The 19690-nt window shown below is 43.1% G+C and overlaps 1 protein-coding gene across 1 annotated transcript in view; it reads right to left on the minus strand.

Annotated features, from left to right (window-relative positions):
• Positions 1 to 14084, minus strand: part of cmip (c-Maf inducing protein) — an 85294-nt gene extending 71210 nt beyond the window's left edge. The window contains exon 1 of the mRNA XM_061822655.1: positions 12996 to 14084. Coding sequence (XP_061678639.1) covers positions 12996 to 13316 — 321 coding nt within the window. The 5' untranslated portion in view covers positions 13317 to 14084. The remainder of the gene's footprint in view (positions 1 to 12995) is intronic.
• Positions 14085 to 19690: the final 5606 nt, after the last annotated feature.

Below are 19690 nucleotides of genomic sequence, written 5' to 3' on the forward strand. Positions count from 1 at the left end.
CTCAAATGATAGGGCAAAATCAAATTTTCAGGTAATGAGATCAAACTGTATGAATGTGTATATTGTTTTTTTTAACACTCTTAAGAATGTTTGAAAAGCCAATGGCAGTCAAAGTGCCGCCAAGCAACAAAGGTCATACCCACGTGCGCAAAGTCCTCAGACTCTTCACTCAATGGAGCCTTGGTGTGTGTTTCGCTGACCCCATATGAAAGTGTGTGACATCGTATTACCATGTCTTACATTCTTTCAACGCAAAGGTCTAATTTTCTCTGAAATTGTACTCGGTCATGACGCAGGGAATTTGATAGACCAATTTTCCTATAAAGCAGCTTCCTGCTGCCATTCACACACTGTTCCCAACCAAACAGCCAAGAACTCCAGATTTTAGCAATGGGGGAGAACATTTTTAATTTGTTTATATATGGTTAATTCTTATTTAGAAAAATTGTGGTGACTGCCTATCAACTACTTCCCATGCATTTATGTTGGGCTCTGATATTAGAACAATAATGAGGAAAATATTAAGCATACCAAGCTCAGATTATCGCTGGTTCATTCACATTTTATAAATGTATGCCCACATCTGGAGGTTATGAAAAACCTGTCAACTTTTTCATTCTAATATTCCATGGCCACCTTGAGATCATTAAAAAAAATCATTCCTATGTGATGAATATGTATGACTACATACTGTATATGTATAGTTGTGCTCATACGTTTACATACCCTTGCGGAATTTGTGAGCGATATATTTTAACTATGACTAATGACTTAATGGATAACTTTCTGCATGGTTATGTTTTGTTTGATGATTATTTTCTGAAATACTTGATAGTTTAATTTGAATACCATTAAAATAAATGTTTCAACTGTTCCTTAAGGAATTACAAATTCTTCCTTTGTAATCAAACATATGAGCGCAACTGTGTGGTTTCTCATTTACAAAATAAAAGTAGAGCTGTGAATTTCAAAATAAAAGCGAGTAAATTAAAAACGGTGTTACATGTTCTATTTGAACAACAACAACAAGTGCTTAAGTTCATAATAATTATTTGAAAAAACTCACATACTTCACATTTTAATCATATGAGTAGAACCAAAATCATGCATTGTAAAAACGCATTATAGGTGAGTAGAAGGGATTTCCAGAATTTTTAGGTCAACATGGGTGGTGCGTTTTATACTTGGGTCTGCATCACATTATGGAAGTATTAATAGGGTTTTCCTATAGTGCATACAGTATAAAAACATTTTTACACATGAAAAAACAGTAACTGGTTTGTTTGTATGTTTGTTTTTTTCTGAACAATACAATTGGTACTGCGAGGGAAACTGATTTCAGAAACCTAACCTCTGGCTACTCATTATATAAAAAAAAAAGTTTTGGCTCAGAGTTTTAAAAAAAATGTGGAACTATTTCCATGGATATTTTAAAGGTATTTAATTTCAGCTTGTGTTGACTACTGTATATGTCACAAGACTTATCTAAGTAAATATAAATACACAAATAGCGGAAATTGTGACTTAGTTTTTAAGTTGAGCAAAAACCTTTTCTTTTACTCTGTAGGGAGCAAGACTCATGATCCAGTGCGGTGATGGTGTGGCCAACTTCAACTCTGAGTCGGAATTTACTATGAAGCTCGCTCTGAGCGCTTCTCAGCCTTACAAAAGTACCACAAAACACAAAACTGTTTTACATAAGCATCAAGCATGTGTTCCATGCTGGGCTTGTAAATTTTGTCTCCCTTGCCGAGTTGGATATCCAACTTCAAGAGGACTGGGTGATTTCAAAACGGTGAAGTTATGAGACAAGAAAGTGTGAACCCTCCATCAGGGTGGGCACATGTGAGCGTGTTTTCATGTATTTTATCACATGGATTGGCTTTGTGTTTTCAGAACATAACTCTTATGATTATGATTATTATTAGCATCAACAACAGCATCAGGGGTTAAGGTCACTAAAAGACGGGTTATTGAGTGACTGGGTGACCCCCATGGTAGCAGTGAGGAGGTGGTATTGGTCTTGGAGAATGGGTCATTTGGGTCAGTCTCGAGGCCTGCTTCCAAATAGGCTCCCCCTTAATAGTCACAGAGTTATTTTAATATTAACTTGAGTACACTTGTATTGAACTACTTATGCTTGCAGTATACGTGCACTTTAAAAGAAATGTAGCAGTCAGGGAACGCGAAATTGGCATGATCCAATTCATATAGTAGTTGCTCATGTTCAGGTATTGACATTCGATAATGATTCGATAATGGATACAAGTAATTGGGGTATGAAATAGTGAGTTAGCAAGCAAGAGAACAGAGTAGTAATGCTGGGTATATTTTAGTTCAAAACATTATAGGGAATAAACGTGATTTTAAAATAAAGCAAATTCAAGTTAAAAATAGCACACAGGAGTCAGGAGCATGGTTTTAAAAACATCATTCAAGTTAAAAACAGAATATAGAACACATTTGCCTTTAAAATGAGGTAAGCTGAAAGGTTTTAAAATCAATTTAATTAATAATGCGGCACGGTGGCCCAAATGGAAAAGGGTTGGCCTCACACCTGCCTGGAGTTTGAATGTTCTCCCCGTACCTGTGTGGGTTTTCTCTGGGCACTCCGGTTTCCGCCCACATCCCCAAAACATGCAAAATTAATTGGAGACTCTGAATGCCTCTAGGTGTGATTGTGAGTGTGGCTGTTTGTCACTATGTGCCCTGCGATTGGCTGGCAACCAGTTCAGGGTGTACCCCACCTCCTGCCCGATGACAGCTGGGATTGGCTCCAGCACTCCTGTGACCATTTAAGGAAAAGCGGCTATAGATGGATGGATTTCAAAATCTTTGCACGCATAGAGTAGAGGTTAGATAAATTAGCCAACAATGTAATTATTTGACCTGAGTGATAGTTTTGCTGTGACATCATGCACCTCGAAACACCTCCGGCTGCCATTTTGTAGTTCAACGCAAAGGACAATAATTGTGCAGTTTTTGTCTTATTTAACTGTTTATCAAGATCAATTTCATTTTTCAGGCCAAGAAAAGGGAACATTTGTGAAGGAAAACACAGATTCAGGCTTCTGCAAACCAATAGAAATGGTCTCACTCAGGCCAGATACCCACACTGTACATCCGTATTTGTTGAAGCTAAGATTTAACGTTGAGTAATGTTTGAAACCACATTATACACGAGGACCACGAGCAATAAATCTAGATGTAGCAATTTATAAGCCAAACAGAGTCCTATGGGTGCCTGACATTTAAAATAGTCCAATATATATACAGGCAGCACGGTGCCCGACTGATTAGCACATCTGTGTCACAGTTCTGAGGACCGCGGTTCAAATCCCAGCCCCGCCTGTGAGGAGTTTGCATGTTCTCCCTGTGCGTTCATGGGTTTTCTCTGGGTACTCCAGCTTCCTCCGACCTACCAAAAACATCTATTAATTGTGAACTCTAAATTTCCTTATGTGCGAATGTGAGTGTTAATGGTTGTTTATATGTACTCCGCGATGGGTTGGCAACCAGTTCAGGGTGTACCGCGCCTTCCGCAGTTATGTCCAGCATACCAGTGGCCATTGTGAGAATAATATTAAAAATGAATGAATATACAGTAGTACCTTAACAAAGGAGTAACTTTACAAATGGGTTTTTCGGGATACAACTCGTGGCTGGCAGCACACACCGAACGTTCTAACTCTCCCCCCAGAGTCTACTCCGCTCTTAATGGGGTACACTCATAATTACAGATACTGTATTTCAATATATGCGATTCTCAAGCAGAAGGAATCCATCAAGTTGAGAACCCCACCCAAGGGGGAGAAAATTATTTCAAAGTGACGATGCTGAGGAGGAGCTGATGATGGAAGAATAAAAGGATCTACAGATGCAGCAGCATAAGAGGTGTGGAGTGTCATAAGTTCTGATGAAGAGACAGAGGAGGTTATCTCTACCACTGAGATAAAGGAAGTGTTAGCAATGTGGGAGAAAGTTTCAAACTTTGTGGTGAAGAAACATCCAGAAAATGTTACAACTGGTCGTGCATTTGCACTATGTAATGGTGCACGCACGCATTGCCGCGACTGCCGAAAATAGGAGGCCGGCTTGCTAGGACGTGCCTTTATTTGCGTGCGCTCGACATATCAAGCAATAAGATGGATGATAGTCTAACATCTTTTTTTTGGCACACCGTCACATGCTCAACCGACGATGTAAATGTGCTTGCAGTCCGTGAAGCAGCTCGGAAAATGTGCTTTTGGCATCACTTCCGTACATGCTCAGAAAGATTAACTTGCTTTTTGTGTTTCCGGGTGAATATTCATTGTTTAGGATCAGGCTTGTTTTGTTCCCAAGGTTTATGAAAAAAATACAACACAAAATAAGCGATCTCTTTCAATATCCATTTTTTCTACTCAGAACACATTTTACGCGCGTGATTTTTCGTGCTCGTGTGCAGATTTGCGAGTGTGATGGCGCGCAGATATGATCGCTCTTGTCAAATGTGAGTGACTGCCGTCCTGAGGTCCCGGGTTCAACTCCAGACCCGCCAGCTGCACTCACAATCACGGTACTAGAAAATGTAAATTGTAGTTCTCAATAGGGCGTCACGGTGGTGCAGCTGTATAGCGTTGGCCTCAGAGTTCTGAGGACCCCGGTTCAAATCCCGCCCCTGCCTGTCTGGAGTTTCCATGTTCTCCCCATGCCTGTGTGGGTGTTCTACGGGCACTCCGGTTTCCTCCCACATTCCAAAATTATGCAACACTAATTGGACACTCGATATTGCCCGTAGGTGTGATTGTGAGTGTGGCTGGTTTGTCTCAATGTGCCCTATGATTGGCTGGCAACCAGTTCAGGGTGTACCCCGCTTGCTGCCCGTTGACAGCTGGGATAGGCTCCAGCACTCCCCGCGACCCTTGTTAAGACAAGAGGCTAAGAAAATGGATGGATGGATGGATGTGTGTGTATGTGTGTGTATATACAGTGAAGAAAAGAAGTATTTGAAAACCCTACTATATTGCAAGTTCCTCCCACTTAGAAATCATCGTGGGGTCTGAAACTTTCATCGTAGGTGCATGTCCACTGTGAGAGAGGTAATCTAAAGAGAAAAATCCAGAAATCACAATGTATGATTTTTTTAATGACTTATTTGTGTGATGCAGCTGCAAATAAGTATTTGAACACCTGTCTATCAGCTAGAATTCTGACCCTCAAAGACCTGTTAGTCCGTCTTTAAAAGTCCACCTCCACTCCATATATTATCATGAATCAGATGCACCTGTGTGAGGTCGTTAGCTGCATAAAGACACCTGTCCACGCCATACAATCAGTAAGACTCAAACTTGTAACATGGCCAAGACCAAAGAGCTGTCCAAAGACACCAAAGACAAAATTGTAAAACTCCACATGGCTGGAAAGAGCTACGGAGAAATTGCCAAGCAGCTTGGTGAGCAGGTTCACTGTCTTCACATTTTTCGAGTCGTTTATTGATTATTTTCACACTAACAACCATAAAAGGGCGCGCTAGACCCACGTATCTGTAACTTACAGGGAAGAAAATAAGTATTTGAACACCCTGCTATGTTGCAAGTTCTTCCACTTAGAAATCATGGAGGGGTCTGAAATTTTCATCGTAGGTGCATGTCCACTGTGAGAGAGATACTCTAAAAAGAAAAATCCAGAAATCACAATGCACGATTTATTTGTGTGATACAGCTGCAAATAAGTATTTCAACACCTGTCTATCAGCTAGAATACATCTATCAGCTAGAATTCTGACCCTCAAATACCTGTTAGTCCGCCTTTAAAAGTCCACCTCCACCCGATGTATTATCCTGAATCAGAGGCACCTGTGTCAGGTCATTAGCTGTAAGTATTTGACCACCTGAGAAAACCAATGTTAATATTTGATACAGCAGCCTTTGTTTGCAATTACATAGGTCAAATGTTTCCTGTAGTTGTTCACCAGGTTTGCACACACTGCAGGAAGGATTTTGGCCCACAGAGATCTGCTCCAGATCAGAAAGGTTTCTGGGCTGTCGCTGAGAAACACGGACTTTCAGCTCCCTCCAAAGATTTTCTATTGGGTTTAAGTCTGGAGACTGGCTAGGCCACGCCAGAACCTTGATATGCTTCTTACGGAGCCACTCCTTGGTTTTCCTGGCTGCGTGCTTCAGGTCATTGTCATGTTGAAAGACCCAGCCACGATCCATCTTCAATGCTCTGACTGAGGGAAAGAGGTTGTTCCCAAAATCTCACAATACATGGCCACGGTCATCCTCTCATTAATACAGTACAGTCGTCCTATCCCATGTGCAGAAAAACACCCCCAAAGCATGATGCTACCACCCCCATGCTTCACAGTAGGGATGGTGTTCTTGGGATGGAACTCATCATTCGTCTTCCTCCAAACACGACGATTGGAATTATGACCAAAAAGTTCAATTTTGGTCTCATCTGACCACAAAACCTTCTCCCATGACTCCTCTGTATCATCCAAATGGTCATTGGCAAACGTAAGACGGGCCTTGACATGTGCTGGTTTAAGCAGGGGAACAGTCAGTGCCATGCATGATTTCAAACCATGACGTCTTAGTATATTACCAACAGTCAACTTGGAAACAGTGGTCCCAGCTCTCTTCAGGGAATTGACCAAGTCCTGTCGTGTAGTCCTGGGCTGATTCCTCACCTTTCTAAGAATCATTGAGACCGCACGAGGTGATATCTTGCATGGGCCTCCACTCCGATTGAGATTGACCGTCATGTTGAGCTTCTTCCATTTTCCAATGATTGCTCCAACAGTGGACCTTTTTTCACCAAGCTGCTTGGCAATTTCTCTCTAGCCCTTTCCAGCCGTGTGAAGTTGTACAATTTTGTCTCTGGTGTCTTTGGACAGCTTTTTGTTCTTGGCCACGTTACAAGTTTGAGTCTTACTGATTGTTTGGGGTGAACAGGTATCTTTTATGCAGCTAACGGCCTCACACAGGTGCATCTGATTCAGGATAATACATGGAGTGGAGGTGGACTTTTAAAGTTGGACTAACGGGCCTTTGAGGGTCAGAATTCTAGCTAATAGACAGGTGTTCAAATACTTATTTGAAGCTGCATCACACAAATAAGTTGTTAAAAAAAATCATTCATTGTGATTTATGGATTTTTCTCTTTAGATTACCTCTCACACAGTGGACATGCACCTACGATGAAAATTTCAGAACCCTTCATGATTTATAAGTGGGAGGAACTTGCAATATAGCAGGGTGTTCAAATACTTATTTTCTTCACTGTGTGTGTATATATACACACACACACAAAAAGTGCACTTTGCACTTTAGTTGGCTGTCCAAATCTGTCAATATTCTTTGTCAGGCTAATATTGGCAAAAGTTTGTCGCTTCTCAGGGCACAATTTCTGGAGCCTTGAGCAAGCAAATTTTAAAGAATTACCCCTCTTAGTATGGCTTTGATGCTAATGCTATTTTGCTAGCAATTAGGTAGCTGGCTTTCACTTCGGCATCACTGGTCTCTCTGAAAATAGACGGACCCATAAACATTTCAATTATCTTCTGTCTTCTCAGTGTTCTGTGTAAACTGTTGTATTTTTCACTATACTAAGTCTCATAACGGCGCCGAAAATTATATTCCTTGAACATCGAAACTTGCAGTGTACACACTCAGCACACAGGTTTCCTGTCCACCTCCGTGAACAAATAGGAAGGGGTCAATGTTTCTTGGAAAAGCCAACACTCGCATTCCATTTTTCTGGTTTTTGACAACAACATTTCAATGAGCCAAATTAAAAGCTGGGCAGGGCGATTGGCACCACTTGCTATACAGTATGTCTGAACTGCAGACACTAATTGATTTACTTTTATTCTATTTTTGCTGTAAAGTGGCTGATATTATCATAGCATCAGAGCAGAATGAAAAGAAAAAAAGATAAAGTGATATCTTGAATTAATAATTGAGATTAATACATAAATAAAATTCTGATATATGTATATGGAACGCCTGCCTTCGCAAATTCACCGCAAATGCAGAAATCGGTCAATTTGAGAAAGCCTCAATTTGCCGTTCCAACCCACCAGAGGGATCTTTGAGCTGAAGCCCCAATATGAGGCAGCCATTTTGCATTCACATAACACTAGAAACCAAAATTTAGATAGGAATATGTCTGAATTTGTGAATGTTTTGTAACCATAACATGTCTTTGCTGTTGTTACGACTGAGAAGAGTGTGATGGGTTTAATGAGTACTTAGGATAAATTATGCACTTCTGTTTGCAGAGTTTGAATTTAAACTGTGCAACTCCCAATTTTTATGGCACTATTTATGTCTTTACCAATATGCTCTATTGTCTTTACTGTTATCCAAGAAATGCATTTCCGGGGGCCACCATATGTTCTGTAACTAAGGACTGCCTTTACTACGAATGCTTAAAATCTAAAATCATTAATATCTTTTTGAAATTAGGACTTTTGGTGATTCAACATGAGGTATTTACCCATATAAAACCAAGACGACACATAAACATTGCTTACTTATATTTTTAAGTGTCTTTACTGTTATCAACAAAATTATATGAAAATGACCCGTATACACACACAAGTCTGCTCAAAAATCACAAGTGAATAAACTAAAAACAGTAACGCTAAATATTAACAAATGCATACACAATAAAATATTGTCTCAAATTTGCAACATTAAAATTGTGTCTATAATTATAATGGGAAAATAATAGCTGGTGATGTCCAATGGAATAATACTGAGCCCAGTCATTTAAATTAATGGGGGCTACGAGAAAGCCAAGGCCAACGAAACAGTATGTGACTTTTGATATTTGTAGGTGTGATTGTGAGTGTGGCTGGTTGTCTCGATGTGCCCTGCGATTGGCTGGCGACCCGTTCAGGGTGTACCCCGCTTCCTGCCCGTTGACAGCTGGGATAGGCTACAGAACTCCCGCGACCCTCGTGACGATGTTTACTTACAATGGTGTAATTTTCTAGCATCAACACATGGTTATTTATGGGAAATTTGGGCACCAGCACATTTTTTCCCCATGTATTCCAGGAAAGTAAACATAACATATGTGTCACTTTATACACGAAACAATAAAAAGCCCATGAATCCTTCTGATGTTTGATGTTTGAGATCTTATAATCTGTGATTTTATAAAGGCTAGCCTTAATATTTGCCCTAGGATTGATGGGTGACCAGTCCAAGGTGACCCTTACCCCAAAGTCGAGTGTGGTAGGCTTCATCTTACCAGCAACACTGGTTTCTTTCGGCTTGTCCCTTTCGGGGTCGCCACACCGTGTCATCTCAGATGAATACACATACATGTTTAGCACAATTTTTACGGCGGATGCCCTTCCTGATGAAACCCTTCTCAGGGAGTGGACGCCGCAGTGGGATACGAACCCACAACCCTTGGTTTACCAAACCAGTGGTCTAACCACTGACCTACGGGGCCTCTCTTACCAGCAACACTAACGGGGACAAAAGGCATTGAAAATCGACAGACGCATGGGCTCATATCTGTGATCACGAGTCAGCGGGCATATGCACTTGTTTCCCTGAACAGGATGTGTGGTACGAAAATTGAATTATTACATTGGAATTATTAATGGAATGATGACAGTTCCAGTGAACTTTGGACTTGAGCTGGGCACCAGCCATTTGCACATTCACACCTTCAATTGACCCCTCTGTAGAAATTGCGTCATCCACGTCGCTGACCAATCAGCGGCCAGAGATCTGCATAAAACACGCCCCTTGTTGGCGTCCGCTATTACCTCAGACAATGTTGCATGGTCCAGTATAGCTTTTGTTAGCGTTTTATCGCGTATTTGGGTTCTTTAACAATAGATGTGGTTAAGAGGTGTAGTCACGGACTTTGTAATAGTGATGACAGTTATCCTGAAAGGCTAGTTGGTGGAGTTCAATTCGTACCCTTTCCAAAACTGAAGACCCAGTACAAAAAATGTCTTCGATGGATTAAACTTTGTGGAAGACAGCATGATCAACTGAATCCATCTAAAATCAACCGGAACAGATATGTTTGCACGAAGGTAAGCCCAACATTTAATTTTCAATACATGTCTCATATAAATGAATTAGCAGTTCTTCGCTTGCATAACATAGCTACATGTGAATGATTGGCACACTTGATCTGTGTTGAGCGATATTTTGCGATGATCTGACTGCACAAACGTGTCTCTTTGTTGCCGGCTAGGGAGCTAAGCTAAACCGGACTATGTTTGCACGAAGGTATGCCCTATATTTGATTTTCAATACATGTCTCATATAAATGAATTAGCAGTTCTTTGCTTGCATAACATAGCTACGTTTGAATGATTGACACACTTGATCTGTGTTGAGCAATATTTTGCAATGATCTGACTGCACAAACGTGTCTGTTGGTGGCTACCGAGCTAAGCTAAACCGGACTAGCGAGTCCTAAAAGCCTTCGACGTGCACCGAGACACCAAGACTGAAGGAAAGATGTTTGAGGACACTAAAGTAGTGATTGTCGTACTCGTTCGGGACATACGTAGGTTCGGCACTAATTCAAGAATAATTATTGAGAGGAGCGCATGACGTTACACAAAGAAAACGAGAGAAACAACTCGTAAATCAAGCCTCGCCTTCTTCTTTTCCTTCATACGGTGGTTCACAAACGGCTATACAGATACACATACAGATTCTGCACACAAGTGTGATAGGTAACACGAAAATAGGAAACTGTCAATGACGAATTCGTCTTTGGATTATAATAGATTATGTGGCTTCTCGCTCTTCCTCTGACTCCGGAAAGATCTCGCGCTAATATCGGTGGTTTCTCCGTCGATATGCATGGGAATACCATTGAAATACCCCTCGCTGAAATACTTGAAGCCCTGCTGTCTGCTCTTCAACGATATTTCACTATTCGGTAAGAATGCGAGTGAAAAATCAGCTGGTAAATCGGACAATTTCGCTCTCGTCTTTTCTTCCTGCACCACCATTTTTGCTAATTGTTTGTCTGAGGTTAGCAAGCGTGTCTTTGGAATGTGGAAGGAAGCCAGAGCGTATCAAAAAAAAAAAACTCACAATCATACAAAATCCACACAAGAAAGGCCGGAGCCTGGATTCAAATCCGATTGGAACAGACAACTTGAGAACTATGAGGCAGATGCGCTAACCACTTGTCACCCATGCTACCCATTTAGGAACTGCTATTAAAGCCCCACTCACATGAAAAGCATGATTTTGGGTATGTTTTTAATATTAAAAAGAGCAGCCATAATGGACCCATCCGTTTTTTCACCACACAACATGATTTTGATGTATATGGCTTTTTGTAACTCCTGCCATGAAAATCCTCTCGAGGGATTTGTTTTGGAGAAGAAGCAGGAAGTGACATTGTCAGTAGGAATGTGTTTATACTAGTTTTACCTGCAGGAAGGTAGCTCTTTGTTCCTTTGGGTTAGCCAAAATGCCGGCTGATTGTATTGCTGGATATTGTTCGAAAACTCGGGAAGATGGATTTACTCTTCAAACTTTTCCAAAAGACCCGGTTCGTCGTGAAAAATGGATTGCACAGGTGGAAAGGATGACAGCTTCGTGGGTTCCAAATGACCGGGAGGTGTGTAAAGAGCTTAAATAAATAAAAATAAAAACAATAGTTGGTGGGGGGGCGTAACAAAAGATTTGCGTACATAAGACAGGGGTGATAAATGTGTCGATGTAACCGTCGGCGCCACGGACGGCTTTGGCGGCACCTCGTCCGCCGCAGACGGCTTCAGTGGGGCCTTGTCTGGCGAGCATGGCTTCGGCGGCACCACAGATGGCTTGGGCAGCGACTCGTCCATCCCAGACGGCTTGGTCGGTGCCGCAGATGGCTTGGGTGTCGCCATGTAAGGCTTGGCCGGCTCTGCGTCCGCCACGCGCGGCTGAGGCCGGGGTGGCTCATCGTGGCGCTGCCTGGGTGGCTCATACATACTGTCGGGGAGTCTGTTGTTATTTAGAAGTGATTCCCATATCATTTAAATATGGCTCAAAACAATACGGTAATATTGCCCCGGTCACTTCACTCAATTGTGAGACATTCTCTTCTTCGAAAAGAACTTCCGTGTCCAGTAGCAGGTGCTACTATGCGTTTTCAATGGTGAATATCCCGGTGTAACATCTGCTGATGACATTGCAGGCAATATGGCTACCACTTGAATGTCGAATGAGACTTCCGGAACTTTGCGCATGGATGACACGCTCTCCGCTCATATTTATTTTTTGTAGACATGCAAGTGAATGTTATATGTATTTTTCATTATAATGTCTATTTTACAATGTATATAGGGATGTCAGTGGAGCTTTAAGTTCATCTAAATAGGGATATCCATATGATATGGGTGGGAACTGATAGCAGTTATCGTGTCTGTCCGACCTGCCTTATTTGGAGCTATCGGCCGCTAGTCAAGGCTGTTACTTGAGCAACAACAAAAAAATCTGACATTGAGGAAATCCTCTTTGCCAGTACAGTAATTGGTGCTACAGTGCGGTGGTTTGACTCATCGGCAAATCATGTGCGTCAGAAAAAAATCAAGGTCTTGCTCACTATCATGTGTCATTGTGTTCATTTCACATGCATGCATCAAATCTATTATGGTATCAGTTCTCCTACCTGTGAGTACACGTACTAGTATCGCTGTGAAAACAGTGGTGTGTGGACCGTCTGTAAATGTAAGAGGAAGCTGACCAACTTGCCAAGACCACTGAAGCCCCCTTTGTTCTATACAGCCCGCTAAATGGCCACACTCAGCTGCGGGATGGGAAGTGCCTTGACGAAGACCTGGGCCACATTCAAAGAACGCTAACAACATGCTGAGTCGCTGCGTCAAACAGATCCCTGTGCATAATCTTGGCGCTCGTCTGTTGCGTCCAGAGAAGAAAACACAGACAGACAGACAGACAGACAGACACCGACGCTGCAGAGAATGACACGCGCGCGGGTAATAAAAAGAAGCTTCTTACAGTGGCGGAAGTCAGGCTGCAGTCGGTGAGAGTGAGGTGATGCGGCTCCCATCTGCGCAGGAACTTGGAGGTGAGGATCTTGCTGAGGAAGGTGCGCGGGTGCTTAAGCGCGCACACCTGGATGTCGCCCTCGTGCAGCAGTTTGTAGCGCATCCCGCCGCCGCCGCACTGCTGCACGATCCTCTTGCACGGCCCCGCGGCGACTTTGGCGTTCTTATTGGCCTCAGACGTGTCCCCCAGCAAAGGCTTGCTCTCCTCGCACTGATAAAACTGATTGTTGTGCAACTCGTTGCCTCCCCCGGCGCTGTTGAAAGCCATCATCGAGTAATCCAACCGTTGAGCGATGCGAGGCGATGGCTCGACACGAGACGGCCAAGCAAGACCCAAGCTACATGTGTTGCAAAAGAAGAGCACCGTCTGCTCAAGCTAGGGGAGGGGGTACCTACCTATCCACCTATGTACCCACCTCGCTACAGACCTACCGAGAGCTGCTCCAACAAGACCAATCACCTAAGACGGGCAGCTAAAAGGAGCCTTCCAACACCTTTAGGGCAGGATATCCACGCGGGGGGAGGATTTGATCATGCACTGTAAACAATCCACCATTTTCCTCCCCATGAAATGCGTCCGTCGTGCGCGTGTCGACAAGCGATTCAATAAGCCAGGGCTCCGGCCTTATCCATTTAGATGACGAAACGAAGAGATCCGGAAGCCGAAAGACCGACGAAAAGGAAAAGAAAGCTCCGATTGCGGCGGTTCGGTCTGCCTCTGTGGGGTTGTGCGCTCGTTTCGGCCCCCCTGGCTCGGTTTCCTTTGATTCCGTATTTTGCCCCTATCTTGCTGGAAAGGAGCCAGCTCTCTCCAGTCGCGCCGCTCCGATTGGTCGCTGCCGGTTCATGTGATACTGCGCTGACGTCAATGGAGGCGAGCGGATGAGCCTTCTTCTTGGCTCTTTTGCGTTTGACTGTCTGCGAAGCCCGCATACTCCTCCTCCGCCTCCTCATCCAGCCACAACACAGCTCTCCGAAATTGATTGGAAGCACAACCAGCGCCTTTCAGTAGACTTCAAACATGTAACGTTCCCGCAGTAAAAACAATACTAAACTATTCGTTCATGACACCCCCCCCTCAAAAAAACAAAACAAAACATAAAAACCGTAAAAATGTTAATACCAAGTAATTACTATCAGAGGGGGACAATACTGGATTAAATTTCCCTGGTACGTCACTAGTTGCTAGGCAAATGTGTGGATCACAAGCGTTAGGCACGTGCATGCATCGAGCACGTGACGTCACAGTTTGCACGTCGCCATATTGCTGGTCAAACCTAGTTGCGCTGCACTGCAGGAGCCGTTGAACCAGAGTAGATTTTTCAAATTGCCCGAGACCTGTTGTGCTGTTGGTTGTCACAACAGACGAGACAGATATTCAAAGAGATCATTCTATGGAATACCAGCTGAAAAGACCAGAAAATATCAATGGATTTCGGCAATTAAATATTATAGATGGTGCCCAACAAAAATACACACACGCCAGTGTAGCGATCACTTCATTTCAGGTAGAAATTATTCTTCTCAATCTCAAATCATCAAGAAGTATTTATAATGCCAAGTTGGCTCATTTAAGAACAATGCATCTTTAAAAAATAAATAAATAAACCGTCTGTCCCAGCAGAGAGGTTAACGTGTGGCCGCAATCGCTTCCGTGTACGTTCCGTGGAGATGACGCCATCTTCTTTTTTTCAATCATAGTTAATAAATGCAAGTTTAATTGTGTAAAACCAGGCGTCATTTATTGAAATACTGGTATTTGTATTGAATACCAGCTGAAAAGATTGATGGATCACCAGATACATGTGTATATCCAGTTGTCCAAGACAAGCGGAAGTGAATTCACAGTCCCATTTCTTATCGGCGAAAACATCGACTTCGGGATTAAATATGGGTCCTCTATGCCAAGTGTCTCTCATTTTTCCACGTATCTTCATTTATTATCACCTACATGTTTTACGATATCAGACAAAACTCTGGATGTCGTGCTATAAGACGTATTTTCATTTCGTCTCAACAGAATTAACTTGCAGTTCTATAGAACTTGGGTCCTACAGTTCTTTAGAAAAATTTCTGTAAAACTCTTCTATAGAACGCTCTTCAGGACACAGTTCTATAGAACTTAGGTCCTAGTGTTCTGTTGAATTTCTACAGTAATTCTTTGGAATGTTTCTATAGAATTTATTTAGAACCGTCAACCGTCATTACCAAATTGAGAAAAAAATAGAGTTCACAAGTAGCCTTGGACAAACAGTAGAGAAAAGGTTTAGCTCGTGGTTCCACCAGAACTTGCTAAGGCTCATTGATATCACCAAGCTGAATTGGGCCGAAAAAGGTACATTGAAAACTTCACCAAATTAAAAATGGATGACAGGAATTATTTTTGGAGGGTTTCCAATTTCAATATTCTAATCAGACTGATTGATTCACTAGCTGTATCAATCTACACCAATTAATACTCTGTTTTGAGTGACATTGTCAAAAAGTTACTATTTTAACTGAAGAATATTATACTGTGTTGTAGAACTGCACTGAGTGACATTGTCAAAAAGTTACTATTTTAACTGAAGAATATTATATTGTGTTGTAGAACTGCACTGTGTGACATACCCTTAACGTTACCAACAATACTCATTTGCCAACATTCTTATCCTAATTTAGTAGTCTAGTTCTATACATAATGGATAGAAAATTGTTAATACATCTCAGTGTCAAGAGTGGTACTGTCATGGTCCGGCCAATGCAGCCCTGGCTGTGCGGTTCCCCTCTAATTAGGAGGCGCACACCTGCGCCTCATTGGCAGTGATTACCCCGGTGTATACATAGAACCCAGTGGACGCTCTGGCTTTGCCAGATTGTCGCAACTCATGCCCCGATCCTGCACTCCCGTATCTCTGATCGTAAACCCGTGTGTACCAACCTCCGTCTGTTCTCCAACCAACCCCGTAAGCCTGAGGCCTGTGATACTCCTGCCTGCTCTGATCGATCTTCCGTGTACCGACCTCTGCCTGCCCGCGGACCTGCTCTCTACACCCGACGTCCTGATTACCGCTGCCCCACTTGACTGTCTGCCTGATCCCCGATTTTGGACCGAACACTTTTCCCGAACTACCTTTGCGTCTCCGGAGTCCTGCATTTGAGTCCTCCCTCCGTCCGATGGGTCGTGACAGGTACTCGCTTTGCTTTAAATACACATTCCACAAACAGTATACTGTAATGTACATACAAAAATGGAGAGCTCTTATGATGGTTTACATTAAATACAAATTTAAACATGTATATTGACTTTAAAAATGTTAAATAATTTTTACTAAATAAGTCCAACGACAAATACTTGTTTGAATGTTTTGTAAAATTGAATAAATAAATAAATACATTAAGACTCCCACATTTTCCCACTTCGATTGGCTGATATCAAACAAAGGTGGCTCATAACAAGTGCATATGATATCAAGATGATTACTCGGCTAAAATGGTTTTAAAATAGAGTCTTGCCCAATTTAAATCTTAAACGTTCAGTTTGGTGTGCTCTTAACGCTTGAGGTGGGATCAAAAGAGCTGTCTGAGGCCTTCAGAAAGAAATTTGTTGCAGCATATGATGAAATCAGCAATTCCACTGCCTGCCATCCATCCATCCATCCATCCATCCATCCCCACACAATGACAGGTGCAGGCAAGTCACACGTCATCCACAGTCACGGTGTCACATGGTGAGTGCCACCAAGCATGCTGTGAATGCCTCCAGCCTCCCAGCAACACCACACAGCCCCCAACCTACCCGGTTAGCTGTCCTCAGCTACCGTAGTGTCCAAAATGTAGTCCCGCAAATAAGAAGGTGTTGCCCAGTGCATTTCGGCGGCCCCCCAGCTACTGTTGGACGGGACTAGTCTCCCTCTGTCTGTTACTCCACCATGGTCTCCCATTCTGGTTATGTCTGTGGTTGGTATGGGGCGAGCCGGTCTCAGTGGAGGACCACTACCCAGTTCCTCTTCAACAGCTGCACCCGATACACCACATCAGAAAGTTTTTCTAGGATGGTGCACGGTCCAACCTAGATGCTCATGAGCTTGGGAGACTACACCCTCTGTCTCTCCGGGCTGTAGACTCAAACTTGTGTGCCCACGTCAAGTTACCGTACACCCCGTTCTGCCTAAAGCCGGCTTGGGTGAGTCTCTGTTGGGCCAAGCCATGCACCTTCCGAAGTCATTCCTGCATCTGACTATAGCAGCATGTCGGCTTCGCCCTCAACCTCCAGCTCAGAAGAGGGTCCGAACACCAGGTCAATGGATGTCTGAAGAGCTCGACAGAACAAGAGAGCTGCTGGGTTGTATTTTGTAGACACTTGGACCACCATTCAGTATGCTCACAGGATCATGGGAAAATGCAAGTCCCCTTAGCGTTGCTGGCGGCTGGTTATGATGGCGATCTGGGTGGCTAGGGTACGGTTAAACCAGCAGCTTGGAACCGCATTTTTGCCTGTAACGATAGGGTCGGAACCAGTGAAGTGCCAAAACAACAGCCAGCAACTTCCGTCCCATGACACACTAGTTGCGTTTGGGGTGGATGAGATCACGGCTGTAGTCGGTCACAACTTGCTCACCATGCTTTCCTTCTTCAGACAACACTGCCCCCAAGCTCACATTGCTGGCATTTGTATACATGATAAATGGCTGCTGGTGGTTAGGGTGGGCCAACACTGGGGCTTCGATTAATGGCGTCTTGAGTTGGACAAAGCCACATTTGTAGTCCTCTGGAATATTTTCCCCACTTGCCTCAGTCTATGCAGGGGGCTGAAAATGGTGGCAAAGTCCAGCATTAGAATGACTGAATCAGCGTTAGTAGGATGCCAGGCCCAAGAAGGTGCAGAACTCACTGCTGTTCTCAGGCACCCACCAGTCTTTGACAGCTGCTGTCTTTGCTGGGTCAGGGACCACCCCTGTTGCATTGATCACATTCCCCAAGAATGCAGTCTCTCACCTGAACAGGTGGAACTTCTTGGGGTGGGTTAGGTTGAAACACGGCTTGTTGGATGGCGCCAACACCTCCTGCAGGTGGTCCAGCGCACTTGAAAAGTTTGCCACATGGTCCAAGATATCATCCAGGTTGATGACACAGCGGCTGCATGGAAATGTCAGCGAGGACTCTCTCCATCAAGCGTTCAAAGGCGGCTGGGGCATTGTATAGTCCGAACGGCATCACTCTGAACTGCAATAATCCTTGACCCAGGGATAATGCAGTCTTTGGTTGCACCTGTAGGGCCAGCTCCATCTGCCAATACATAGTCCACAGATTAAGGGAACTTAACAGCAACACCCAGCAATGTAGTCAAGGCTGTTGTTGATATGTGGTAGAGGACAAGAGTCCTTGCACGTGACTTCATTGAGCCGACGATAGTTCACGCAGAATCACCAGGGCCAATCCTTAATATTGATTAGGACCACCAAAGCTGCCTACGGACTGGACGATGGCTCGATTACTCCTGCTTCCAGCATCTCTTGGAGTTACTTCTCTGTGGTGGCACTCTTGGAAAAAAGAAGATGCCGAGGGCGGAGGCGAATGGGGGCCGCATCTTTGGTGTCAATGTCATTTTGGACCAGACTGTTGTGCTCTTTGTCTTTCGTGGTGAAGATCACAGTAAAGTCTCAGTTTTCGCAACTGAAGACTTGGTCCATATCCAAATCTTCACAGCTCACAGAATCTTTGTGCCCTTCTTTGTGACTCTTGCTGTGGTGATGGAAGACATGTGATTTGACTGAATGAAAAAAGACTGAAAAGTAGCCGGGGGTCTGGGGGCTGCAAGCATGATCAAAGGATGATCACCATTTTTAACATGCAAGTTTTATAAATATCATTATGAATGAAATATATCTAGTACATCTATAAAAGAAAAAAATGCTATTCTGTTTTCAAAATGTACACAATATGATCGTTCATTATTAAGGCGCATACCTTTACCCCAAAAATTTTCAAAAAGTAATTTATCTAAGTAAACTACTAAATTGAATTCAGAGTGGCATCATGGCATGCAAGCGGGCTTTCATAGCGTGTATATCGTATCCATTCAAAAACATTTTAATTTCTTGTTTTTGTAAATGATTGAAACGCATTAATTTGACAACAATTCTTAACGACAAGTAAATAATACAGGCATTTTTACAAGTAATTGCTTCTGAACTCTCGCCTCATAATTGACTACCCTGTCTGCAACCGGGGTTAGTTGTTGGCCTTGGGTTGAAATCCGAACGTGCCAGCTATGGAAAAGTTTGTTTTTGTTGCTTCCAGTTGTTTGACGTGTTTTTGTCGTTTTGCGTGAACTTCCAATGCCTTGAAACCTCTTTATCCATAGTCAATAGTATCCTGACTCCATGTGCACAATGCTTTACCAGGTTGATCGATTTTGCGAATGAAGTCGCTTAACAAAGTGGCAACTTCCTTCTTTCCAAGAGTATCGACGATTTCTCATCCCGTCCAATCCCATCAGAACTTACTTTTGACATAATTTCTTTCACTTAAGAGACGTCTTTCCACTTGAGCACTGCCATCGTGTTGACTTGAAAATGTCCCCGTGAACCGCCTCGTATACAACAAGCGTTTTCATTGGTCAGGAGGAAGACATTCGACCAATCAACTAACACGTACCTCATC

Source organism: Syngnathoides biaculeatus, chromosome 6 (assembly GCF_019802595.1).
Source record: "Syngnathoides biaculeatus isolate LvHL_M chromosome 6, ASM1980259v1, whole genome shotgun sequence".
Taxonomy (NCBI): domain Eukaryota; kingdom Metazoa; phylum Chordata; class Actinopteri; order Syngnathiformes; family Syngnathidae; genus Syngnathoides; species Syngnathoides biaculeatus.